General features: G+C 34.5%; 4 protein-coding genes and 1 long non-coding RNA gene across 5 annotated transcripts; 3 read left to right on the top strand and 2 right to left on the bottom strand.

Annotated features, from left to right (window-relative positions):
* Nucleotides 1-2,278: 2,278 nt before the first annotated feature.
* On the top strand, nucleotides 2,279-5,231 carry LOC111197696 (phenylalanine ammonia-lyase 2). The gene is made up of 2 exons (XM_022688181.2): nucleotides 2,279-2,986; nucleotides 3,332-5,231. Exons 1-2 carry the CDS (start codon nucleotides 2,565-2,567, stop codon nucleotides 5,079-5,081), a joined length of 2,172 nt encoding a protein of 723 aa, XP_022543902.2. The 5' UTR covers nucleotides 2,279-2,564; the 3' UTR covers nucleotides 5,082-5,231.
* Nucleotides 5,097-7,628, bottom strand: LOC106380039 (auxin-induced protein 15A). The gene has a single exon (XM_048741101.1). The coding sequence runs from the start codon at nucleotides 5,980-5,982 to the stop codon at nucleotides 5,590-5,592; it is 393 nt and encodes a 130-aa protein (XP_048597058.1). The 5' UTR covers nucleotides 5,983-7,628; the 3' UTR covers nucleotides 5,097-5,589.
* Nucleotides 7,629-14,022: 6,394 nt separating this feature from the next.
* LOC111214957 lies at nucleotides 14,023-16,039 on the top strand. The gene is made up of 2 exons (XM_048741100.1): nucleotides 14,023-14,038; nucleotides 15,531-16,039. Exon 2 carries the CDS (start codon nucleotides 15,554-15,556, stop codon nucleotides 15,803-15,805), a length of 252 nt encoding a protein of 83 aa, XP_048597057.1. The 5' UTR covers nucleotides 14,023-14,038; nucleotides 15,531-15,553; the 3' UTR covers nucleotides 15,806-16,039.
* A 2,010-nt stretch (nucleotides 16,040-18,049) lies between these two features.
* BNAA09G33520D (small polypeptide DEVIL 20) lies at nucleotides 18,050-18,949 on the top strand. The gene has a single exon (XM_013819867.3). It carries the CDS (start codon nucleotides 18,522-18,524, stop codon nucleotides 18,693-18,695), a length of 174 nt encoding a protein of 57 aa, XP_013675321.1. The 5' UTR covers nucleotides 18,050-18,521; the 3' UTR covers nucleotides 18,696-18,949.
* Nucleotides 18,950-24,696: 5,747 nt separating this feature from the next.
* Nucleotides 24,697-25,698, bottom strand: LOC125578436. Its single transcript, XR_007316539.1, has 2 exons — nucleotides 25,295-25,698; nucleotides 24,697-25,197 (listed from the first exon to the last, which is right to left on the bottom strand). It is a non-coding gene; the product is annotated as an uncharacterized LOC125578436 (long non-coding RNA).
* Between the last annotated feature and the right edge of the window lie 768 nt (nucleotides 25,699-26,466).

The raw sequence follows: 26,466 nt of genomic DNA, 5'->3' as shown, positions 1-26,466 counted from the left end.
CTGGATTTTTTACGAACGGAGAGAGTATTAATCAGAATCTCCCTTTTCAGTTCTGTTTAATGCATTCTGTTCATTTCTTGCTATTCTTATCAAAAAAGTTAAATCGAAAGAAAATGTGTTCCTCGAATAGAATACTACACCAGATCATGCGTCCACATTCCTGTTGAGAGGAATTTAAAACGTTAGATGGTATATTCAACTTACATGGTGATGTTGTAAAAATGATGTGTTGATTGTTCTAAAAATTTAGCTCAATGCATGGTGTTTTCCAGTTTATTTTCTTTTTCCTTAACTATTTTCTTATTAGTTACATGTTCAGTGAAATATCTCGGGAAAAATATATGTAAATAAGTGCCAAAGTTATGATTGTAGTTTCCTATTGGAGTCATCGCCTACTACAATAATGAGAAAGAGCATGTACACATGCAACTGTGCAAGCGTTTGAATGAACCCATCTTACGAACCCATTACTTCTTTGAACCACATTACATAGCTTAGTATAAAGATCCTTTAAATTTCCGTGTTCAGTTGACTTGCATTAGCTATATTTATGTATTTAAAAAAAAATATTTATGTTTATATCTCTATAAAATGTTAGTTATTTGTTTATCGGCTACATGTTAGCAGCAATTAAACTTTTGTTGGTCATTTATTTAGGTGGAACTAATTTTGCCATCTATATCACTAAACTAGCTCAGAAAAAAGTTTCAAGAAAAAAAAAACTAGCTTAGAAAAGCACTTGTCTTTTTTACTCATAGCACTTCACAAATAATCGTAGCGGATATTATTTTTCAATGAAATCGACGTTCCTGTATAAATCTAGTGATATCATTAACTTAGCCCAAGCTTCTTAAATATTTTGTTTGAGCTCAAATGTTCGGTCTTGTTATACATTGTAACTGAAATATATTACTGGCTAGTAAGGTTTCTTATGCCAAAACAAATTCCAAGTAGAAGATATCGTAGTATCTAATTCTAATCTAACCCAGACATAAAAATATAATAATAGTATTAAAAATATATGAATAAAATAATTCATGCTGGTTTGGTTTCGAATTCGACGATTAAGTGGGTATAAGAATATTTTTTAATCTCAGAAATATTGCAACTCATGTTGATTTTGATTTAGCTTTTTTTTTTGCTAAATGATTTTGATTTAGTTCGATTAGGTTTTCGATTAACACCCCTGAGCTCGTTGGTCATCTAGCAATATAATAAAGCAGCACCATATAAAAATAACTGCAAGATGTATTTAACTTTTAGATGATATTTATAAAATGAAAGAGTATTGATATAGGATTATGACTCGTGGACGACATATCTATACTATTAAAGCAGGATCATATTGTCATAATTACCTTAGTCTGTTCTTTCCTTTACTAACATTGCATGTTTCATTAAGGACAATCAAGTAATATTAATAACACATCTATATTGGATTATTATTTTCGGATCCAGCCCACATCAAATCTCTCTTGGGCCATTTGGGCCTATTAAAAAATCGGATTCAATTCTCACTTTTTTTTTTCTTTTGGGCCATTGAGTCCAAGTTCAAATAATTTGTTCTCAACTATTCTTAATTATTTTTTTTCTTTTCTTAATATAATTTAAGCATTCATAAAAATAATTGAATTTTTTTATTAAAAAGTATATTTTTTTATTAAAAGTATATAATTTTTTTAATTAAAATATTAACCACATAATAAAATTAATTTATCAGAGTTATACCAACTTAATTCATTAAAAAAATAAAGTTTAATTTTTTAAACATAAATACTCATTTAAAATGAAATACGATAAATAAAGATAAAAATTTTAAATCTTTTATAAAATAAAGCACAAATATACAAAAATTAACCCGTGCTTTGAAAGCGCGGGTCAAAATCTAGTACATATTTTAAATTGAACTCCTATTTTAATATATATACAAATATAACATAATATTACATATTTATTCTCTTGATTATATATTAAAATTGATATTGAAATGCTGTGTTATATAACTTACATTTGGTGGGCACTTGGAAAATGTCTACTACGTTGTTACACATTTTTTTGGTAAAAAGTTAAATACGTTCTTACACATATTTTTGATAAAAAGTTAAATACGTTCTTACACATTATACCTACTCCCATATTCATTCCCAAACCATAATCACTCGTAAAGTCTCACCAACCGCAAAACGCTATTTCCCCTTCAGCCACCAGCCACGACTACCTTTTTCCAAAAGAGATCCATTTGCGGCTTAGACCAATCTCACGTTTTACATTCTCAACCGTTGGATCCTTACAAGTCATCCAACGATCATCATATCGTTAAACTCTCACCCACCCCTCATTGACAAAACTCGTTCACTTCTCTTTGTTGTGCTTACCTAACATTAAACACTACTTCATTGTCTCCTTATTTAAACCAATCTTCTCCCTTCTCTTCTTCCTCAGGAACTCAACAAACTCCAAAGCATTTCACCTACAATTCAAGAAGCTCTCTCTCTATCTCGCTTCCTTCACCTATAATTCAAAAGATCTGATCCCTATATATTAAACAGAAAGGTCAAATACCTATGGATCAGATTAACAGTTCAGTTCACCAGAACGGCAAGATCGAAGCCATGTTGTGCGGCGGAGTAGAGAAGACGAAGGTGGCTGTGGCGGCGGATCCGTTGAACTGGGGTGCAGCAGCGGAGCAGATGAAAGGGAGTCACTTGGATGAGGTGAAGAGGATGGTTGAGGAGTATCGTAGACCGGTGGTGAATCTCGGAGGAGAGACGCTAACAATCGGACAAGTCGCGGCGATCTCCACCGTAGGCGGAGGTGTTAAGGTTGAGCTAGCGGAGGCTTCGAGAGCCGGCGTGAAAGCTAGCAGTGATTGGGTTATGGAGAGTATGGGCAAAGGTACTGACAGTTACGGTGTCACCACCGGGTTTGGGGCGACCTCTCACCGGAGAACCAAAAACGGCACCGCATTGCAAACCGAACTCATCAGGTAATTAATCAAAATATTGTTAAATCATGCATATTAATTACTAATTAATTAGAACACGCATGCAAGGAATGTGATCAAACACTAATTAATTTTCTCTTTTTCGTTTTATAAAATTGGTGTTGGAATCAGAAAATTAATAATTTAGTGGATTCAGTGGATAAATGGCAGAGATTATTTGGTTCGGTATAATTGTCACTGAATATAGTCACGAGGAATAGGTTTCTCTTTGCATGGCAAACACGTTGCTCGGTTAATCGAATCGGGTCGGGTCGGGTCGGGTTTAGGTCTAACTATAGTTTATTTTATTAATTTTTAATAAAATGTTATTTGTTTGCTACGTTTCAGATTTTTGAACGCCGGAATATTCGGTAACACGAAGGAGACATGCCACACGCTACCGGAATCCGCCACGAGAGCCGCCATGCTCGTCCGAGTCAACACTCTCCTCCAAGGATACTCCGGGATCCGATTCGAAATCCTCGAAGCGATCACCAGCTTCCTCAACCACAACATCTCTCCGTCTCTCCCCCTCCGCGGAACCATAACCGCCTCCGGCGATCTCGTCCCCCTCTCCTACATCGCCGGCCTCCTCACCGGCCGTCCGAACTCCAAAGCCACAGGTCCCAACGGCGAATCCCTAACCGCCGAAGAGGCCTTCAAACAAGCCGGAATCGCTTCCGGATTCTTCGATCTACAGCCTAAAGAAGGCTTAGCGCTCGTTAACGGCACGGCGGTTGGATCCGGCATGGCGTCGATGGTTCTATTCGAAGCGAACGTTCAATCGGTGTTAGCGGAGGTCTTATCAGCGATCTTCGCGGAGGTTATGAGCGGGAAGCCTGAGTTCACCGATCATCTGACTCACAGGCTGAAACACCACCCCGGACAAATCGAAGCGGCGGCGATCATGGAGCACATCCTCGACGGAAGCTCGTACATGAAGCTAGCGCAAAAGCTTCACGAGATGGATCCGTTACAAAAACCGAAGCAAGACCGTTACGCTCTCCGTACCTCTCCTCAGTGGCTCGGCCCTCAGATCGAAGTGATCCGTCACGCCACGAAGTCGATCGAGCGTGAGATCAACTCCGTTAACGATAATCCGTTGATCGATGTTTCTAGAAACAAAGCGATTCACGGTGGTAACTTCCAGGGGACTCCGATCGGAGTCTCCATGGATAACACGCGTTTAGCGATCGCTTCGATAGGGAAGCTCATGTTCGCTCAATTCTCGGAGCTTGTTAACGATTTCTATAACAATGGCCTTCCTTCGAATCTAACGGCTTCGAACAATCCAAGCTTGGATTACGGATTCAAAGGAGCGGAGATCGCTATGGCTTCGTATTGCTCTGAGCTTCAGTACTTGGCGAATCCAGTTACAAGCCATGTTCAATCAGCTGAGCAACATAACCAAGATGTTAACTCTTTGGGACTCATCTCGTCTCGCAAAACGTCAGAAGCTGTTGACATTCTCAAGCTGATGTCGACGACGTTCCTTGTGGCTATATGCCAAGCTGTTGATTTGAGACATCTTGAGGAGAATCTGAGACAGACGGTGAAGAACACAGTTTCTCAAGTGGCGAAGAAAGTGTTAACCACTGGAGTCAACGGTGAGCTGCATCCGTCGCGGTTCTGCGAGAAGGACTTGCTTAAGGTTGTTGATCGCGAGCAAGTGTTCACGTACGTGGATGATCCTTGTCTCGCCACGTACCCGTTGATGCAGAAACTGAGACAAGTTATTGTTGATCACGCTTTGTCTAACGGTGAGACTGAGAAGAACGCAGTGACTTCGATCTTTCAAAAGATCGGAGCTTTCGAGGAAGAGCTCAAGATGGTGCTTCCTAAAGAAGTGGATGCGGCTAGAGAGGCTTACGGTAACGGAACGGCGGCGATTCCGAACAGGATTAAGGAATGTCGGTCTTATCCGTTGTATAAGTTCGTGAGGGAAGAGCTTGGAACGAAGTTGTTGACCGGAGAAAAGGTTGTGTCTCCGGGAGAGGAGTTTGATAAGGTGTTCACTGCAATGTGTGAAGGTAAGATCATTGATCCATTGATGGAGTGCCTCAAGGAATGGAACGGAGCTCCGATTCCTATATGCTAAGACAGCATTCCTCTGTTTTGCTCTGTTTTTGTTTTGTTGCTTTTACTTTTTTATTATGTTTGAATTGAGTGTTTTATCAGTGAGTAATTGTAATGTGAATGGTGTCACTTTGTATGATATATATGAAAATCACGTGTAACTATTTGTGGATTCGACAGAGTTGACAAAAGAGTTTGATCAGTACTTCTTATTTGTTGTCTAGCTTCAAAATGTACTTGGTCCTGGTCGTTTATATGATACAGAACAGAGGCAACCATGTCTGAAACGTTTTGCTTTATGTCTCGTCTTGAAATGGTGCGAGAGAAAAAAAAAACAATCTTTGTCAAAATTTAAATGTTGCAACATTTGTAGATGTTTTCTTTTTCAGTGACTCTTGCTTATGCTTAACAATATTATTAATCATACTTAGTGAGGAAGTGTACACCATTATCTAAATCAACATTAGTTCTCTCTGGAAACATAGATCCACAGATGAAAAACCAAAAACCAAATGAAAATATCTTCACTCTTACATGTACATGCCAATGCATTTCCGTTGATGCTGAGGAGCGCCACTGCAACGGACGACATCGAGGAAAGTGTTTTCATCGCATGGAATCCATAATCTTGATGAGTCAGAACTGAAATCATAAGCATCTTGAGCTTGATCAAGCAATGCCTTGAAGATTGGATGTTTAAGCAAACTCATCTTTATCACAAACCTCTTGTGATCATCACCCACATACACTACCAAATGTCCTCTTGGAACATCTTTAGGTATAGCTTCATTTTCCTTCTTGAACCCCCAAGCAACCTTCTCGCAACAACTCTCACAGAAAGATGAAGTACAAGGTATGACTATGGATTTGCTCTTCATGGTTTTCAGTTTGTTTTCACATGCTTTTATGAACTTGTTCTTCATTTTTTTTTAAGAATATAGAAGGAGATAGATCAAATGAGAAGGATGAGTAGGGAAAGAGATTGTGAGGTGATGAGAAGTACAATGCTGAAGAACATGTGTATATATAGATGATCGATTGTAGAGCTTAGATAGTAAAGAATCCATGGTCCATAGAGATATTAAATGTGATGTTTTTGTTATGAGATGGGCAAGTTTTTTATTTGATAAAATACATCACGAGGGGTTTAGATTATGATAATAGTTTGCCATTTTGTTTTCACTCGTGCGGTTCCGTTATATTTGCTCATCAAACTGAAAAATCGTTCAAACGTGCACTGCATTATTACAGTTGCGATTATGATATGTTATTTTTTCACATTGGGATCAGAGTTGTAACTGATTTCATGCATGGAGGCTTAGACCCCACAAAAGGAAGAATAGTGTGAAGATAAGAGGTATGAAGAAGAGGGATGGGTTTAAAATTTTCTTGGACGAAGTGTGATCCTAAATTTATGATTCAAGGATTGTCTTCATTAGAAAGATAGTATACAAGATCTGATCTACGCTCTAGTTTAAGTGACTTTGTTACAATACAATATATTTATATATGTTACTATGTTAGTATGAAAATTGTGTAGTTTGGGTTAAGTCATTTGTACAAATGCAATATCTAATTCATATTTGAATATAACCTCAAAGGGTGATGAGCATCTGAAAATTGATTATGATCAACATTGTTGAATTGTACTTATGATAATATTAATAAGCTATCTGTGTATGTATGTCTGGTCTTTAATATCTAGGGATTCGGGTGAAACGGTTATTTTGAGTGGAGTGCAAGTGTACATTCATAAAGAAGTGTCAATATTTGCAGGGTCCAATATGATTGGGACACAGAACAGAGCCAGAACAGAGTACTTATTCATTATGATTCAGATTCATCCCCCCGAAAATAGCTGAGTAAGAGAAGAACAATCATTCCTTCTTACACATAACTTTTGCAGATGCGCTTATGGTATGTTATTTTTAGGTGTACAAGTACATAATCTGAAGTTAAACTCGTTTGACGTTGGAATAAAAGTTAGTTTTACTTTCAGACTTATCCTCTCAAGTCTATTTACGAAACTATATATTGTTTGTTTATACTTCAGTTTTCAATGTTTTATTATTGATTCTAATTTCAAAACAGTTTGGATCGTTAGTCTTTTTTTTTTTTTTTTGTAACTGAGGATCGTTAGTCTTTGAGCCGTAAAACTAAACATATCACCACCATGCTCCTTAGAACAGAGTAACATCTTTTGTATATTAACTCCTCTGCGTGTTTTCTCATGCATTTTAAGTTTCAGTCATGAAAAAGATAAAAAAAAAGAGAGTATTTGGATCAGACCGAAGTGATATATCACTAGACCCGGGACGGGCTAAGCTGGTTTGAGATAAGAATGAGGGCCATTCTAAACTATAGCCTGGCTTCTTCTGCATGAAATTTATTGTGGGAACGTGAGGTTTTTCTGATATTATATGTCATGTCTTTTGAGGTTCATACTTCTCACAAACAACTCATTTGATGACCTCCACATTTAATTTAATGCACCAAATTCTAGCAAAAAAAAGAACTCATTTGATGACCAAGAATGATTTACCAGGGTTCAAGAATTAGGTTTTCTTTGATATAACGTCAAACATAACAAAGACACTTTATTATCAAGTTACATAGAGATGACTCTTTTTCTTCTTGTATTTGAAAAAAATCATAGTGCTGATAATAACTATATGAATAGTTGTTTTGTTATCATTATGTTGAATATGATTCTATTATACATGGTAAGAACACAACTGCGTGTGTATCTAACTACTAAGGCAGATAGTACTTATGGCATACTCTATTGCTCATTCAATATCCTTCGATTGACTAGCCACACTTTGCAACTGAATATAAGAGAAACTCTTAACCCTATTGTTCATTTTGTTTGAAGAGCATACATATTTTGACTTTTATTATTTTGGGGGAAATATAGAAAAGAAACGGCCACGGATGAGCTAGGGAGCCATACCTTGTTACACCCACAATTATTTGATTTGACTTTCCCATGTGAGTTTAGACAGTTACTAGCTGTCATTCTTTTACCCCCTGCCCCTCTATGATTACATTAATATTGAGCACACAATTTTTTTTTTGGTAATCTTGAGTGCACAATATATTTTTTGGTAATCTTGAGAAATAAAAAAGTACACAAATTTGAGTACACAAATGTTCAAGCTCATTTCTGTATTGATCGTTTTTTAAAAAACTTTCTGTATAGATCGTGAAACATTTAGATTTGAATATTATAAGGATAACCCGACACTTGGTCGTAGATAACAATGGAACTAAGAAGGGAGTAAGGGATTCGCTGATAACTGGCTTATTTGCATTGTCTTGATCCTTTATTCTTGCACATTTTCATTATTTAGGATAGCATTTAAGCATGTTTATGTTGCATTCCATTACATATGTCCATATCAGTTGATGAAAATGTTAAATGGTGACTTTGGAGCATTTGGAGATGGTTTGAAAGCAAGATTGGTGATTTTCGAGATTGATACGAGATGACCAAGTGACCCAGCGGCCTAATGACTTCACCGCGACCTAGTGACCTCATCGATAAGCTGCTGGAAGCATGCAGCAGTCAAGTTACACGCTGTGATATTCAGATGACAAAATCTAAGTGTGGGAGCGGCCTTGTGCATCGGTGTCATGACACCGCTGAAAAAGCACATGCCCCTATCCAATATCGGGATGCTGCAGCAGCCAGATGATGATGCCATGAAACCGCTGTGAGCGTCCCAGCGGCTTAGTGGAGCGGTTTCAACATGCCACTGCGAGTCCAAAATGTCAACAATTCGGGATTTGACCAGATGTTTACCCATTTGTGTTTATACATTTGTGTTTATCCATTTGTATTTGGGTAAACTCAGATTTGTTGGGTTGACCGGTTTGATTTTAGATTGCTATAAATACTTTTTATACCTACTAGGGTATTTTCCGGGCTGCGCCCGGGTTAATTTTCTATAACATTTTTATAATACTCAGATCTCATGAATCGAAAGACAATTATATGTCTATCAAATACAAAACTTGTTTAATGGTAACTTGGAAACAATTTAGTTTACGCCTTTGTATTTATTTGTCATCTAAAACATAGAGTGGTGAAAGATCTAACTAACTTCATAGCCAAAAATGAGTTTAAGATTTAGATACATGAACCTTTCACTAATTATCTACACATAATTTTCTTGGCATCACTTGTGAAGAAATAAATTGTAAAAAAAAAATATAAGAAAATATGTCTACGATAATTCTCAAATTCTATATACCTTTTGAATTTCAAACATAAGTTATATCATGTGCTCCTCCTTCAAACAGCAAACACCACCGGGTTAAAACAAAGCCCTAAACATCTTCTTTTTAGATTTATTTACGTGAAGCAGTGTTACAATTATATTTTTTGGTAACACCAAAGTATTGTCAAGTATATATGTATGAATACAGCTTCAATAAGTTAAATCAGGTCATATCTCATATTTCCTGTATATTTTTAAAAATTATTATTTTTGTATATATATTTTACGATAGAGATTGCAATAATATGATTAGGATACATGTTAAAAGGTTAAAGTTATCCCTATATGTTACTAAACATAGAAATATAGACATGTTATATTAAATTTTTAAAATTGTCAAAAGTTTTGATATGATAAGCAAAAATTAAGTTGAATATAATATATCAAATAGAGTAGTTTGTTTCTTAATCCATCTTGAGACATTTTCTGCCGTCTTAAAAAATATTGTTTTGTATTTCTGTGGACCTTTCTTTTAAAAAAAATGTTTAAATCTTTTTGTTTTAAAGTTTTTGAATAATATTTAACCAATGCAATTTTTGTTTTGATTTGGAAGATACATACACTGATATAGTTTGGTAAATTTACTATATTTTTTGGAAGTATTGCAGATACAAAGGTCACCAAAAACTTATCGCTAATCTTAATTGTTATGGAAATTAGTGTGCGACAATATAAACATAACCCAACCCTTTCGATCATCTGATCTTCTTACGGTAGTTTAAAAAAACAATTGGGAATTGATTGAAAAACATAGATACTATACAAAGTGGAGTCAGAGTGAAGCGACACCAAGATCAGCGATAGCGAGGAGATCTTTTTCCTCCGTTCAGATCTTTTGAAGACAACTTCCAAACTTGTCATTGAAGGATCTCCAAAACAATGATGTCTTCTACTTTATCTTCTTTCTTTCTTTCTCTCGTCGCCAACCTTATTCTCCTTTTTCTCTAGGACTATATGTTTCTTTGTCTCTTATTCGTTCTTTATCTCATATTTCTTCATCATTGTTTTCTGATAAAGGGTTATGAACAGAGAAGACACGAAAAGGTTTACCTCTCGTCTCCTTTAGCATCTCTTGAGAAGGGACTCTTAAAGATATTGGAAATTTTGTCATTTTGAGATGCTTAAGCTATGATTTCCTTGGTTTTATTCTTTAGCCTTGTCGTTTGATTTTTATGAGAAAGAAGCAGAGTTATAGAGAAACTGAATAAATCAAGCATCTTTCTTGTGGAAATAAAACTTTGAGTTTTCCTTGTTTCTTCTTGCTTTCCTCCATCGCTCCAACCGATAGCAAAGTCTTTCATAACTCCCTCGATGTGGTTTCTATTACCGCTAGAGACACCCATCAAAAACAGAGCTGAACGATGTTCCGCCCCTAACATATGACACTCCCAGACGGAATATCACGTAGAAAACATACATTTTCATTACTAACTCAACAATTAGGTGCTTTCTCCTTAATAAGAGAAGACTGCTTGTTTTTACCAAAAAAAGAAGAAGAGAAGGCTGCTTGTAGTGTTCATAACCAATATTACTTATTAAGACGTCAGAGAAGTGTACAATTTTAAGGGGAAAATATTATAATCATCAAGTGTACACTTTTACAACGATGACGAAGTGTTTGTATTTATTGCTATAAATCCGAAGGTTCACAAAAACCTAAAATACTAACACTTCTTTATAACGTGTGGGCTTACTTCAAAATTTCAAAAATTCACCGGTCCATTCTAGTCTCGTCTTTGTTCCCATCTTAATCCTTGTCTCATCTCACTGTCAATTTTTCCCAAAATCTGATCTCCTTCTCAGGTCCCTGTGTATCATCAAAAAAAGATGACAAACCAAAATCAGATTGTCTTCTCAAGTCTCTGTGTATCATCAAAGAAAGATTAAGACGAACCTATTCATCCGAGGTCACGTTTCAGAAAGTAACTCAAAGGCGAAAATTCTAATCAATGAAGTTTACAGAAAACAAAGCAAGATTAAGAAAGTAAACAATTTACACATTTACAGAACAGAGTTAGGAAAAATCAAATGGATTTTCGTCTCCATTATGGCAGATGCAAATAATTTGCTTGTTTTGAGCTATGAACAGATGCCTCTGCATCATCGTTTTCCACAGACAGGTAAAAAGACAGCAAAAAATCTTTGAAAACTTACTTCAGTCAGTGCCGGTCCTGAGATATTCATGGTCCAATACGAAATACAAAACTGAAGCCCCTAGATAATATATAAACATATGTCGATAAAAAACTCAAGTTTATAATAAGAAAATTACAATATCCTCAAAACTAAAAAAACTTATCAGATCTTAAATATAGATCTTCTTGCATTTTTTTCTGCAAAATCATCCATCAAACTTTCGTAATCAAGGTTCTTGATCATATCTTTTTCAATCGACAACATAGCCAAACCATTTAATCTTTCTTGTGAGATAACAAATTGTCAAATTGATATATTTATAAGTAATAACATTGAAAAAATAGACCCTAAAATTTTGACAAAAATAGTAGGCCCCATAAGTTTGTATCGAATGTTTTGGTTCAAGCGCGGACCTGACTTTAGTAGATGCAGCCCATCGGTTTCCTGAGCTGAAGTAATGGATTTATCTGTTACTGAATATACCTACCTTGACCAAAATAGTAATCGAAATAAGAGATTTCTTAAATGTTTGCGAGTACACGTTTCAAGAGTATTTTGCTTGGATCAAAATTTTGATATTCAATGATTTATATAGGAGGATAAACAAAGGGAGTTGAAACGAAAGCATGAAAAGAGTAGTAAAGAACCTGATTGATTGATGGAGAGTGGGTTGTGCTAACAGGAAATTGTTGTGATCCCAAGCGATGATGATGATGATGATGATGATGATGATGATGATGATGATGATGATGAAAAAGAAGAGTCGCCACGATAATGGCTTTCATTGGAGATTTGATATTAATGAGATGGGTTTCGTATTGGCCACTGGATATTACTAATGGCCCAGACGCCTTGCCCGGTTTTTGTATTGGTCGACTTAAAATTGTTATGACATGGCAAAATAGCTAGTAATCTCTGATTAGCTGAATATATTAACTTACGTGGACACGCTTAGAGGGCTTACTATCATGCTTTTAGTATTGTTAGATTCTTAGGATCTATCTTGTTTTCTCTAGACACGAACATATTTTGGTGAAAGATTCAATCTTTAGCCTCTTTTCATCTTTGTCTTGTGTTTATTGGATTATCTTGATCACTAATCATGATTAACCTTCAATCACTATTGGTTTTGGGTTTATCATGTCTATTAGCGAGTAGTTAGTTACCTTTTGAATCCATGGGTTAGGTAGATTTAGGATGATTAGTGAAGAGTTAAGGTGATTAATGGTTAGATCTTTGTTTCTATGCAAGTGTTTTTAATTTTTGATTTGACTTGATCACTTTTATCTTGATAATAAACTATTTTATACCCATAACGTGTATGTTAAAATCTTTGACTGAACTTGATATTGCTCTAGCCTAAATAACTAAAGGGATTTGATGTTAGAACTGCTAAATGGTTAGTAGACTTAAATATAATGCATGTCTGAATGATTTGAACCAATGAAAATTGATGTTTGACTCATGATTGCATAGAATCTTTACTTTGGGAAAGGATTGATTTTTATTTGTGTTTTAGGCCTATAGAAACTTGTGATTGCTTAAAGTTAACACATTGACTTGAAAACTAATTGCCTTGAATCAATTGCCTTAAGCCCACAAGTTTTACCTAATCATTTGATTGAAAGTTTTAGATATTGCTCTTGTTTATTTGGTTCTTGAATTGATAACTACTTAGATTGAGCATTTACTTGCATTATCTTTGCTTCGCTATCTTTTAGGATTAGATTGACACTTTTATACTACTTTCACATAGGATTAGCAATAGTCCTTATCACTCGCGAATAGTCCTTATCACTCGCGAACGAACAAAGAACTCCGGTGGCTTCCATATTTCTATGATAAAAGATTACTAAACGAGCATGGTTTAGATTTTATTTTATTTTTGATTGACATTTATCTGAACCATAGTCCAACTAATCTTTTAAGAGAGAGTATAGACGAGTAATCTGTCTTCGGGTTTTAAATGAAGTCTAAAGTATGATTACATGTCGTCTGATCCAAGCAAATGACAATTTAGATTTTAACATGATTTAGACCGACGGATTAAAGTCTTGTTCCAAATTCGTTTCTTACTATTAGTCTATTAGACTACAACCGCATGGTTTAGATTTCATTTGGGAAAGTGAATTTATTGAGGTAATGATGAATTCCAAAACCTTTTTTGTTTACTGAAAAAATAGAATTCCAAAAGGACCAAAACCTTTGAAGAAATGAAATGGTATTCCAGACGCTTACCTTGCACGACTCCGCCCTTGAGCCTTAGGAGATACAGTCTTCGCAAGTTCTGTATCCGAGAACGCGAGCAAAACACGAATTTGTATATATTTATCTACTAGTCCAAAATATATGAAAACTCACATTTTCATCGTTGATAACTTGATATTAGAATTCGATCCGGAACAAACTTCCCTGCATTCAAACAGAAAGTCTATCGTGCTTATTATGAGCTTCATACAGGCCCAATAAGACCCAGTTATGATGGTTGCTTTGTTTGATTGATTTAGCTCTACCACCAGAACCGCCTGACCCACCGGACCCTCCACCAGAGCCACTGGATGTTCCCCTCTTGAAGACTACGGCCTCTTTACAGGACATGACTTATCCTCCCTCGCCGCCAATCTCTATAGATCTGTGCGGTGCTTTCCCGAGCAGATCTCGAACGCCGCTTCTCCACCTGCCAACGACCTCTATCGCAGCTAAGTGCCTCTTCCCTGAAAGTGGAGGCCAAATGAAATGCAGGCAAGACTCCACCGGTGAAGAATCGGCCGAGCAACACCGATCCACCGACGTTCCACTCTCCAATCTTCACGGTGGTAAATATATGGGCTTTATTAAATTGTGTTCGGTACTGGACGTTGGCTCCTTTTCAAACCCATCAATTTTCATAAGTATGTTTATCTGTGATAATCAAACCACTAAGGGTATTCACTCGATGTTATATCGAGAGGCTTCATCAACTTCCTCCTCAGCCTGGGAGAGATCACTTTCATCCTCCTTCCCATTAGAGGAGAGATCACTTATGTCTTTCTTCCTTCTCAGGAAAAGACAATTTTCACATTCCTCATGTCAAAGGGAGAGATCTGTTTCATCTCATTCCTTTTCTTGGAGAGGAGTTCTCTCAGAATTATTTCTGATGAAAAATTCCAACTTCCTCACCAGTTTGTTCTCTTGCGTAGAGGTTTGTACGGGACCAGAAGAGACAATCGAATTCGCTTTGTCGTATTTCGTAGGTGGGGGTTGGTGTCTAACGTCACATTTCAAAGTGACTAAGTTTCAACCATCCGGCTATGCTGTGAACCTTCAATCGATGGAGTCGAGACTCGTCTCAGATTTACAGGCATTTGAAGATCTATCTAGTTTAATTTCTGTTGCTTTTATGTTTTATTGTAATGATCAAAGAGGATGGCTAATTCCCTCTTGTAACCCAGAAATTTAGTTAATGAAGTTTAATGTTTGACAAAAAAAAAAAGCTCTACCAAATCATTGTTGTGAGGAAATTAATTGCGATTGATCATTTAGCCATTAGCACGATGGGACTGCGATGCTAATTGCTATGTAGTGGGTCTAGATAATTCCGAAGAAGAGACAGTTGTCTCAAATTTATTGCATGCTCTTGGGAGAAAAAAAGTACAATTATTGAATGAATATCATCTTTAATTATTTGGATTTTTTTTTTTTTACTTTCGATAAGTTGTTACCATCCCATTAACTTTGAATTTACAGAAACAAAATATTAATTTAAAATATCAGGCGACTGTAAATGGTGGAAGTTTCCTATTTGGGCAACTAACCAATTCTTCTTGTTGATTCTTATGCCTTCTCCACCACTTTAACGGTGGAACTTTCCTATTTGGACTAGTGGTGATTATTATTATATCATCGTCACAAGCCACAACAATAACAAACAATCACATCACTTAAAGGCTCATCAAATCAATATTTTGTTTTGTCTTTTCCTAGTGGAACACACAGAAAACACTTGTAAGAAATTCCCATACTCCTAAACTTTACTTCTAATTTCTATAAAAGGACGTACGACATATTGCAAGAAACAAAACAAAAACAAAAAGAAATGAAAATTCAGACAAGGCCTGTCCTGGTGGTGGTGGTGGTGGTAATAATGGTGTTTATGAGCTCTTTTAATGTTGAGGGAGGCGGGAGAGGGATACACAGCCAAAATCAGAGACTTCAACATGTTCAAAAGGGTACAACCGTCATTCCATCAGCAAGAGGAGTAGACAACCATCATAACATTCCAAGACAAAACTATGATAACTGGGGTGGCAAAGGAGGAGACGGTGGTGGCGACGATGGAACCGGTTAGAAACACACAAGACAAGACATGACTGAGACAAGGAAGCGCCTAAGATATGTATGTCAGTATGTTTGTATATATATGTAAAGAGTCTGGTGTAGTTTCTGGCAATTATTGTGTGCTTTATGTGATGTCTCCTAAGTATATATGTGTTACTTTATAAGAGTGTTTATATATGTTATATGATGTATGAATGGCATTAAAACTCACATGAAATGAAACTATAAACAGGTTGTAGAAAAATCATGAACAACAGTACCATGACTTAGTGACCCAACGATGTGCTTCTAGATCAACTGATTCGGATTCTGACCGATATATATATATATATATAGTAACAAGATTCATTCAGTAACTTTCTTCACGGACCAAAATTAATTAAACCGAACACTCACCCTTTCGACTGATACAATATGCTCAACATAACAGCTGAGTAACTTTTCAAGACACGTCCTTCAAACATGATAAACTTTCTCACAATATTCAAATGATATTTTACAATTCGACACACTATCGAATATCATAACTTTAAATGTGTGTTTTTGTAAGAAAAACTAAACATTCCCTTTTCAGCCAATAATGGTAACCGGTTAATGACTTGGGCATCGTTTATACTTTATAGTATGCGGCCTAGACTGTTTGTTATTTTCCCTCTAGTCCATTGTTCACAACTCATGGGCCACAAAGAGAAGAAGTTTTCAGGAGAAACTCAACAGCCCCAAAGAACATTTGCAATATTAACTTCGAGCCTACGACACAGTTTGGTAAAGTCTTGAAGCCTATTTATGGGGAATAGACATAAAACTGCTAATTATTTGTAACCATGGAAGTAGTTAGTAGTAGGAAGTTTGGAAGTAGAGAGTTTGTAGGATCCAGTAGGCATGCACTTATGGGAGCATTCATTCATCATAAAACTGGTTAGTTGAGTCAGGCGGAAAAAGAAGATACAGAACTTTTGTAAGAATAGAACCCTCACAACAACACTTCTTTGGAAATTCAGCTAAACAGTCCAATTATAAGGCAGCTGACCAAGCGGTTTCATACCATTCTTATCTAAATGGTGGTAGATATATTCCATTTGATCCTTCTTTGACTATTGATGGTCCTGTCAAGTAATCTATTTGGACTTTCAAACTAGGAGCATATGTTTCAGCGTTTCAGCCATGACAAGTTTTCTAGAGGGTATTAAAGCATACACAAAAGCCTAATATTATGACTCATGACAAATCCAAAAGTCCATGTAATTAAGTTCTTATGAAGATATATTCATGTATCAATGTGTGTGAAGAGATGAAGAGAACTAACCTTGAGAGTTGCATCTCTTTCATCCTATTTGTATTCTTAATCAAAGCATTGCTAAAAATGGTGCATCTTCAATTTTTTTTTCCTTTTCTTCTATTTTCCTGCACTTAATGAAACTCAATGAGCTACATCATTTTCTATTTAAATAAGTTCTTTTGAGCATGAATTCTAAATGGGCTATCTTAATACTGCCTTTGACTGCTTACAATGACAACACAAAGAAAAGGTGAAACAAGAATTCTAAGTGTTGTTACTTCAATAGGGTCATGTGCGAAGGAAGAGTACAATCAATTTTGATACGTAAACTTCAAAGGAAAAGTGTGGTTTATGTCGTACGAGCCTATTGAGTATTGAGCTGCCGCGCTGACCGGAATTACCTATGTGGGGACCGGTCTACGCAGACCGACCATTCACATTTCAGATGTTCACCAAAGCTCTACCAATAAGTATGCACATTTAAATCAAATGTTTGACTAAGACTAAAGAAAATATTTAATAGAGAACATCGGGTCCTAGTCCACTCTGGATGTGGTTATATGATTACATCTCTTCAAATTGCACACATGCAAGTTCGTCCTATGAGGCGAATTGAATATGCTATCTTTCCAGCTCAAATGTTTAAATAGTTCCCTCTCTAAAGATATATAGTCATAAATGTTACCGTTCAGTTCACATTCATTATATAGATACTCAAAAATAATACTTTTAGTAATTGTGAATTTCATACGATGTTTTTAGTCGAAAACAGTTTTTGATAGGTAAAAATCGAAATTGTAAAATCATTCTTCTTCGTAAAATTAAAAGTGAAATTATGGTAACATTTCGTCAGCCAATATCTACCAACATTTGTTCGCTATTTCTTGAAATTTACTGGTCAATTCTCCATGTGTATACTCTTGATTAAACTTAATAACAAACTTTGCTGAGATACGTAAACCCTTAAACGTATTCTCAGTAATCTATTATCTTTTAGGATTCATAGTATGATATAATATATCAGTAATTACACATACTCCGGATAAAAGTAAAAACACTATTGTTTTTTTCTACCTCTTCACTCAATCTAGGGATTCCTTTTTAATACCTAAAACACTCACCGGTAGAGCCCAAACAACAGAACACGTACGACATTATTACTATTTTCTAAAATGCATAACATCACATATTAATGCTACGTATTTCTAGAAAACAAAACATGTTACTATCCATCATTTATCGTACCAAAGCCAATGACCCCTCGCTCTTATTCATTGGCTTCGTTCCCTCCATATATTGACTTACCGCTCCCTCTCTCTCCCTCACTTCACATCTCTACTACAAATTTTCAGAAGCAGAAACCCCAAAAAAAAACTCCATTTTTCGATAAAGGATACAACATCGCTTCCTAGCTAGTATAGTGTTGGCCAAGTGAAAAAAAAAAGCAATGAAAGAAGAAAACTGCACGAGCAGAGCATGCGAGCGGTGCAAGACGTTTGGAGAGAAGTGTAGCCACAAAGTGAAGAAACAGAGAGGCAAGTTTTACATCCTTGCCCGTTGTATCGCCATGCTAGTCTGCGGGCGTGAGCGTGACCACGACCGAGACCGTGTTTCGAATTAGACTTTTACCTTATGCTCTTTTTCTCTTATTGTCTTTCTTTAACTTTCTCTTCTTTTGGGGATTGCCCTTTTCACTTCTCCCTCTAGTATCAAACATTTGGACTAGGGTTGCTATTTAAGTTATATATACACATGAATATATGAAATTGATGTAATGCATTCGTAGAAATGCTTTATTGATTTGTAATTTATGTATTTCGTTTGGATTTTTGAATGGTAACTTCTAAATAAGTTTGTAGTTGTTCAAATAATTAATTATTTACTCTCTCTTGTTTTTTCCTAACGCTTTGGACCTGAAAGATCTTCACTTTACTTGGAATTGTGTATGCGAAACTTTAATTATACTCAGACCATGCGTTGAGCCTCCGAATTAATGCTCATTGTCATGATCATAAATTATATCTTATGAGATAATAGAAGAGCCAAATGCATGTGTTTTTAGCATAATTACAAACTTTATAAAAATACACTTATTTGTGCTAGTTGTATTTCTGAATAGGTCATTATAATACATATCTTCCGCACTGAATTTTATTTTGAAAACATCATAGATATTGAGGTCATAGATCAAATCTCATCCACTATGCTTTTATATAACATCTAATAATACCCAACAAAAAAACACAACGTAACTGTCTATCAACATTAGTGTTCACCTATATTTCAGATTATCAATGCACAATAGAATCGTATTCTGAGTGAAGTTCAGTGACGTTGAATATGCAATGGGAAATTATATAACACAATGTAATAATGCCAGAAAGATAAAATGGGTGAATTATGATAAAGTCTACAGCCTTAGAGTCCATGTGACTCGAGTCAAATTCACACAAATAATACAAATGAAAACTATGCTCCATTTTCTTTTCTATTTTGTCGGTTTGGGGAAGCTGAGATGTTTTAACATGCAGTACCTAGGTTAATCATCAAAGCTAATAGATTAAAAGTATGATTGTGAAAAGGATAACAGTAACATTTAGACACTCTGACTTTAGTGTTTTTCATCCGTTCATAAATTTATTAATGCTTATAGTAAAGGAAAAGCGAAGGAATATATAAGATACGAACCATCTAGGAATCAAGTGAAAGTAATAATATGAAATAAGTTGTGTCAAGTCCTTTGATGAATGGTTCATCGTAAAAACATATCTTATAATAGATGTAAAGGTGTAAAGCGAAAGATATCAGTATTTTCACTCCCAAGTCCCCAAAAAATATATCGTACTGCAGATAAAATACGTATGAATTTTTCCAAAGTACAATCACAAATTTTGACCAATGTACTGTTATACTGTTTCTTTTTGCTAAAAACAATATAGTCATTGTGACCACCACTTAAAAAGAAAATACGACCCAATAGTAGTAAACAATAGTAACAGTGGTTATTATATAAGATGTGAAAAGAATCCGAAGCCAAAAAAGCAAATAATTTAAAACGAATCCAACATCACGTGCATGCTTTTGCTCCAAGTCTTGAACATCTCCGACACGCCGCAAGGCGCAAGCGATGATAAAATACATTAATTCTTTCGCAACGTTTTGAATTATTGGTGTATCTAGTGATGAAAACTCATCTGATATACTCTAGAAAATTAACAAAAGATATGATTGTTCGCTTTTTCGCGTTATACATACTGAATCTTAATATCCATGTCCGGCTTGAATATTTGCATCGTGAGTATATGTAGTACATATGTTAAAAACCAAATGTAGGTGGAAATTTGTGAGCCGACAATGGGAATCCTTGATTGAAAGGTGTGCATATACACTCGTGCGGTCCCTCCTTGTTACTATTTTTCATAGTTTTTCCACTGTTGTATTTATATCTACAGAATCAGAACATTGTTTTATCAAGCTGTTTTCTAAGTGAAATTTTCAGTTTTCCCCAATTATTTATGATATTTGCGATAATTGAGAGCGACTTTGCTACTCTTTTCTTTTGTTACTTTTTACTAGAGCCGGTGTCCGCGCTCCGCGCGGATTACATATTTAATTAAAGTATGTTAATATTTGTGTTAATGGATTTCTACGTGTTTTCCTGGGATTAAAACAATGGTGTAGAGGTGCCGCATGTTTGTATAGAAAACGATCATCATCTAAGAATCTTCATCACAAAAATGTTTTTTTTTTGCCAAAGTATTTAATTATTCCTATATGTGTCTTCTAGGGGTGAATGACGAATCTGTTGATACAGTTGGGAGCATGATTTTTTTATTAAGAACTAATTGTGGTTTTTTATATTTTACTAATAATGTTTATATTTGTTTTATTAGATAAGTTTTGTAACTATAAAATGAACAAAAATATCTTTATTTAGTACTTATATAAAATTATATAGAGATAGATTATTAATTTATGATTCTGATGGGACTATATATTAATTTGGAACAAATATTAAGCAACTCAATTAGATTCTTGCAAACCAGGAGAAAAGAAGTGGTCGGTCATATCGTCTGTATTTTTACCTTTTCCCAAGTTTTTAAAACGTTTCGTAGCAATAAACAAAAATCAAAACGTAGCATTGTATTTATATATTTGGAATCTTATCAGATAAGATGTAACTTTTCTTTTTTTTTGTGCACTTCAAATTTAATAAGATGTAAATAGTCAAAAATATAAATATATATATATATATATATAAAACATAATTTGTATTTTATATTTGTTTTATTAAAGATTTGGATTAAAGTATTAAATTAATATATCAATACTAATAATGTTTTTGATTCAAAAATGCACTTGTAAATTCAAAATACCTCCCATAAGCGGAAGATCTTTGGCGGTTGGTTTGACCATGGTATTGAGGAACAATCAATCCTTAAACAAAGGAAAGAATATTTAAATGTTAGGCAAAGTGAAATGGTTTGATAATAAAACATAGTGAAAAAGGTCTCAATGGATAAAATCGAACCATGAGATTAATTACAAACTAAAATCTTATAAAGCCAAAAAAAAACTAAATATTTTATATGACCGATAGACGTGAACTACAATTGTAGTAGCTTAGCAGGCAGGAACTATTATATTAAATCAAATTTTTTTGGCGGAGACCAATAGCTAAAGACGGAAGATTGTCGGTCTATGTTTAATCTTAACCAACTAAAATCGTATACGTTTGTTCGCACAGATTATCAATATGAATCTATTATTAAAACAATTGAAAATAAACAGTGGAAGGTGAGCCAAACCCCACGTCCCCAACCGCATACGGACTTAACTATCCAACTCTTAAACATATCACTTATGCCAAAAAATTGACAAAATTGTGACTTTCAAATATTGACTTACACAAAATCTTGAACGGTTGGCGGTGGTGGTTTTTTCAGAGTGAGAGGGGATGAATATAATAGTCTTCAGATTAGAGTTCTTGATCCTAATGGTAGAATATATGTTATTTAATTTTCAATGAATACAGTATGCATTTTTGACATGAAATATAACGATTTCCTAAATTAAATTGTTCACCAGCTATAAGAATATTAAGTATGGGGCAAGTTAAAGTTGTAAAAATCGATTTTGATTTAGGATGGCAAAGATGTGGTAGCTAGAAGACTAATAATCAACAATCAATGCATGCATTGTTTTATTATGATGTAACTGGAGTTGAACCAGGTTAAACCGTGACTCTTCGCATATTTTAATGGTTGATTTTTTTTTTTTAAAGTTCAGTCCGGAATAACATGGCATAATGGTTGGTTCTGATTATTTTGTTCATGTGGCAAGGCTTAGGAAGCTAGGATTTAGCTCCTTTTATATAGTAGGATGATGGAAACTTGATTTGTACAAAGTCAGCATCATTGACGAAAGAGATGGGAAAACATAACGTTAGTCTCATGATTATTGCCCCGATAATACATTAGGATGTTTTCTATAACTCTGCTATTTAAAATTATATTTCTATTTATTGTCTTCCACTAACTTTGAATCAGTATCCGGTTGAGAGTTTTGTTGTTTTGCTACTTTTTATGTTTAACGTTGCTACAAAATTAGGAAGAAATTGTAAAGATACATACGTTAGAGTTTTGAGTTTTGCAATATATATCACATTACTACAAGTTAGCGAGAAAGGGAAAGATATCTACCGTTAAAGTGCATATTCAAAGTACTTTTAAAGAACCCCTAGTTACATTTCCTCACCCTCACCACACTGTATATCATCTCAGAACACACAAATTATATTATATTTTAAGTACGTATATAATACGAAGAACAGAACGACAGTATCATCTTTGAAATTATAAGTTGGAGATATGAAATGGGTTAAAAGAATTTGTTTTAATTTCGAGGCAGGAAATGCGTCGTGAAAAGAGAAAAACATGTCAAACACAACAAATATTTATAAAAACTATCAACATATAAAAGTACATAAATAGATTTAGTTCCCTCATCTATATGTCATATGTGGCATATGCAATATCTTGGATTTATGTGTCTTTGCTCTTTAGTTAGAGCATCCACAACGGAGTCTCTTGCTAATTTTTTTAGCTCCAAAACTTAGGTAAAAAATAATAAACAATTCGATGGGTCCCGCAATATATTAAAGATTGACCTCTTCAAATCCTTTTCTTAAGATCAATTATCTTGAAGTATTGTAATTGTTCACGAGCTCCGCTGTTAGGTGACGGTTTACCATTGGTCATCTTTTTTTTTCCAGATAAAAAAAAATAATAATAAAAAAATAAAAATAAAAAGTTCTAAGGATTTTTTACCTAGCATCACAGTTGAGAATGGTCTTAGTCTTTCTATATACTCTACAATAAAAGTAAAGATACAAAGTTATTTAAATTTTAAATTCTTATTTACATTTACACCAAAAAAGAAAACTTAAATCCAAGATTATTACGGATTTAAAAAGGCGATTGGACATAATAGAAAAGATGAGAAAAAGGATGAGAATTGATAAGTTTTGGGACCCGTTAGGGTTGGAAAAGAAGAGGAAACACGTGCATTTCTCTGACACACGTTGAAACCCAAACACTTTCCTCCGTTCCTCTTTCCAGTATTTATCTTATACGACCTTTTTTCCATAACCTCAATATATTATAATATCTTCACCACTTATAAATTAAATAACAATAACCTCAATATATAATTTTTAGTGTAATGAATATATATATCGTATTTGAAATGTTTTAGGTCTATCAGTTTTGTTATGTAAGAAATTAAAAGATTATAGTATCTGTTATTCATCACATCAAGATTAATTAAGGTTTCAAACTTTTTTGTTTCCAAGACGAATGAATCAGTACCATACACAATAGAAAAGAAAAATAAAAATAAAAGGTTGATGCTCTCGAGTAGTCGTGTGAGTTTCTAAACTAGACCCCCACGTGGCGTTGTCTCTTTGTAGCAGTCTTTATAGACTTCTAACGTGCGTGTGTAGATTCTCCAAGAAGGCGGGCCAACCCCATGACCGCCCTCTTTCGTCTTTACACCATTATCTAGCTATAAATTCTATGAATGAGCACAACAAATAAAGGTTTTGATTTCTTTTGTTGGTTAATCTTCTATACCAACCTAATATACTTGCTGCCATGTTTCCAAATCAAAACTGATAATACTAATGTGTAACACCAATCTTCGATAACACTCCATTTTTTCTTTTATAATTTACACTAAAATAAAATAATTCTATTATAATATACTTTGTTCTTTTATATTTTATTCTATAATAAAGTAACACTATTATAGAATAATACCATTAGAGCAAAAGTTATACTATAATAACGTTATTCTATTTTAATGTAAATTATAGAGGAAAAAATAGAATGTCATTGGAAATGCTCTAATACTAGCTAACTTGATTCGTACGAGTGTACCGCTACTTAAGAGATATACGAATTAGGATGTGGGACTACTATACGTTCATTATCGGCAACATAATTTAAATTTTATTACAGACCCAAGCTCGATTCTAATGTTGATAAATCTTTACTATACATTCATTATCGGCAACAACATTAACATCTACAATGATGTAGTCTCAATGAATATTTCAGAAAAATAGAAAATGTTAATATCTAATTACATAATTATTACAATTGTTATTATTATTAATAATTATAATTTCATTAATATCAACCATAAAAAGAGATCTGAATAGTACAAGAAATCCGATTCAACGGCGAAACAATGAAAAAACACGAAAACAAAGAGATTGTGACAAAACATGTGAAACAAATCTAAGAAGGAAATAGAGTCACATGGAGAAGTTCCACGATCTCAAAACGCAGGTTCCAAAGTTAGACCGACTCTCAAACTTTAATTCTTCAGAACACAACCATCTCGTCGTATCTCAGGTCATGGAGTCATGCACATCTCCATATTAACTCTGAATCGAAGAGGAAGAACAAAATCGGGGAATCGTCATCCTCAAGAGAGATCTCTCATCATGGAAACATCCATAACTGTCGGTACGAGCCCTTAATTCAGCCCCTAATTCTGATGACTGACTTGCAGAGTCTTCGGAAGCCTCACCACATTCCTCGAGCATCAAGCGCTATCTGTCAACTCCAATGAGACACCAGATTATGGAACCTTTCTATAGGTCCACTGTACCAGATACTTAAACGGACGATGGAGAATAGAGAGACACACTACCGTAAAACCACACGAACTTCGACGAATCCGTCATATATGCACAAAAATCAATGAAGCAAGAGACAAGGAAAACCTCGTCACGTCCGACAAGACATCAGTCCTCACAGATCAAGACTCGTTAAAGAAGAATCGAGATAAAAAAATCGTTATACGTAGTTAGCTTCTCAAAAGCTTATTTTAAAAGAAAAATTGGTATTCTGTATGATTTTTTTTAAAATCATTGTAGATTTCATCAAAAAGGAACTATTGATGATGAATAATTGTTTTTAAAGTGTATACTAACAAACTTTTAAAAAGATATTAACTAGAGCCTCATTATAAACCATTTTGAAAAGAGTAATTCTTGGGTTCACCCCCTAAGGTGAACCTCTAGGTTCACCAACCAATAGGATTTCATTATTTCAAATTTGATATCTTCTAAAAAAGGAAACAAAATATTGTCAAGTTATATTATGTTTTTAAAGTAAAAAGGTAAAAAAAATAATAGTTACAAAAAAAAGTTTTTTTTTTTAAAATATTGTTAACGTCGTCAGCAAAATACTAAACCCTAAATCCTAATCCCTAAACCCTAAATCCGAAACCCTAAATCCTAATCCCTAAACGCTAAAACATTCAAGGGTTTATGATTTTTGTGTTCAATGTTTTTGATTTAGAGTTTATGATTTATCCAAGGGTTTAGGATTTACCCAAGGGTTTAGGATTTATCCAAGGGTTTAGAGTTTCGGATTTAGGGTTTAGGGATTAGAATTTATAGTTTAGAGATTAGGATTTAGGGTTTAGTATTTTGCTGACGACGTTAACAATATTTTTTAAAAAAAAACTTTTTTTTGTAACTATTATTTTTTTTACTTTTTTATTTTAAAAACATAATATAACTTGACAATATTTTGTTTCCTTTTTTAGAAGATATCAAATTTGAAATAAAGAAAATTCTATTGGTTGGTGAACCTCTCCTTAGGGAGTGAACCCAAGAATTACTCTTTTGAAAAAATTCGCCAAAAAAATATCTAGTTGCAAACTTCTAGTTCCACAACTAACTGAAGTTCAACATCTGTTCTATATAATACAAAATTCAAAAGATTCATCATGAACACTTTAAATTCATAATTGAAATAATGAAAAGATTCCAAGACTCGTTCAATCATGGGAAGATTTGAGATGGGTTTGAGAGA

Source organism: Brassica napus, chromosome A9 (assembly GCF_020379485.1).
Source record: "Brassica napus cultivar Da-Ae chromosome A9, Da-Ae, whole genome shotgun sequence".
In the NCBI taxonomy this organism is placed as follows: domain Eukaryota; kingdom Viridiplantae; phylum Streptophyta; class Magnoliopsida; order Brassicales; family Brassicaceae; genus Brassica; species Brassica napus.
This window is presented reverse-complemented; position numbering and strand designations above follow the sequence as displayed.

Bases quoted from the DNA above. Each gene is read 5' to 3' on its own strand.
- BNAA09G33520D (XM_013819867.3), top strand. From the start codon at position 18,522: ATGAAAGAAGAAAACTGCACGAGCAGAGCATGCGAGCGGTGCAAGACG.
- LOC111214957 (XM_048741100.1), top strand. From the start codon at position 15,554: ATGAAAATTCAGACAAGGCCTGTCCTGGTGGTGGTGGTGGTGGTAATA.
- LOC111197696 (XM_022688181.2), top strand. From the start codon at position 2,565: ATGGATCAGATTAACAGTTCAGTTCACCAGAACGGCAAGATCGAAGCC. The intron at 2,987-3,331 runs GTAATTAATCAA...GCTACGTTTCAG, and splicing joins TTGCAAACCGAACTCATCAG to ATTTTTGAACGCCGGAATAT.
- LOC106380039 (XM_048741101.1), bottom strand. From the start codon at position 5,982: ATGAAGAACAAGTTCATAAAAGCATGTGAAAACAAACTGAAAACCATG.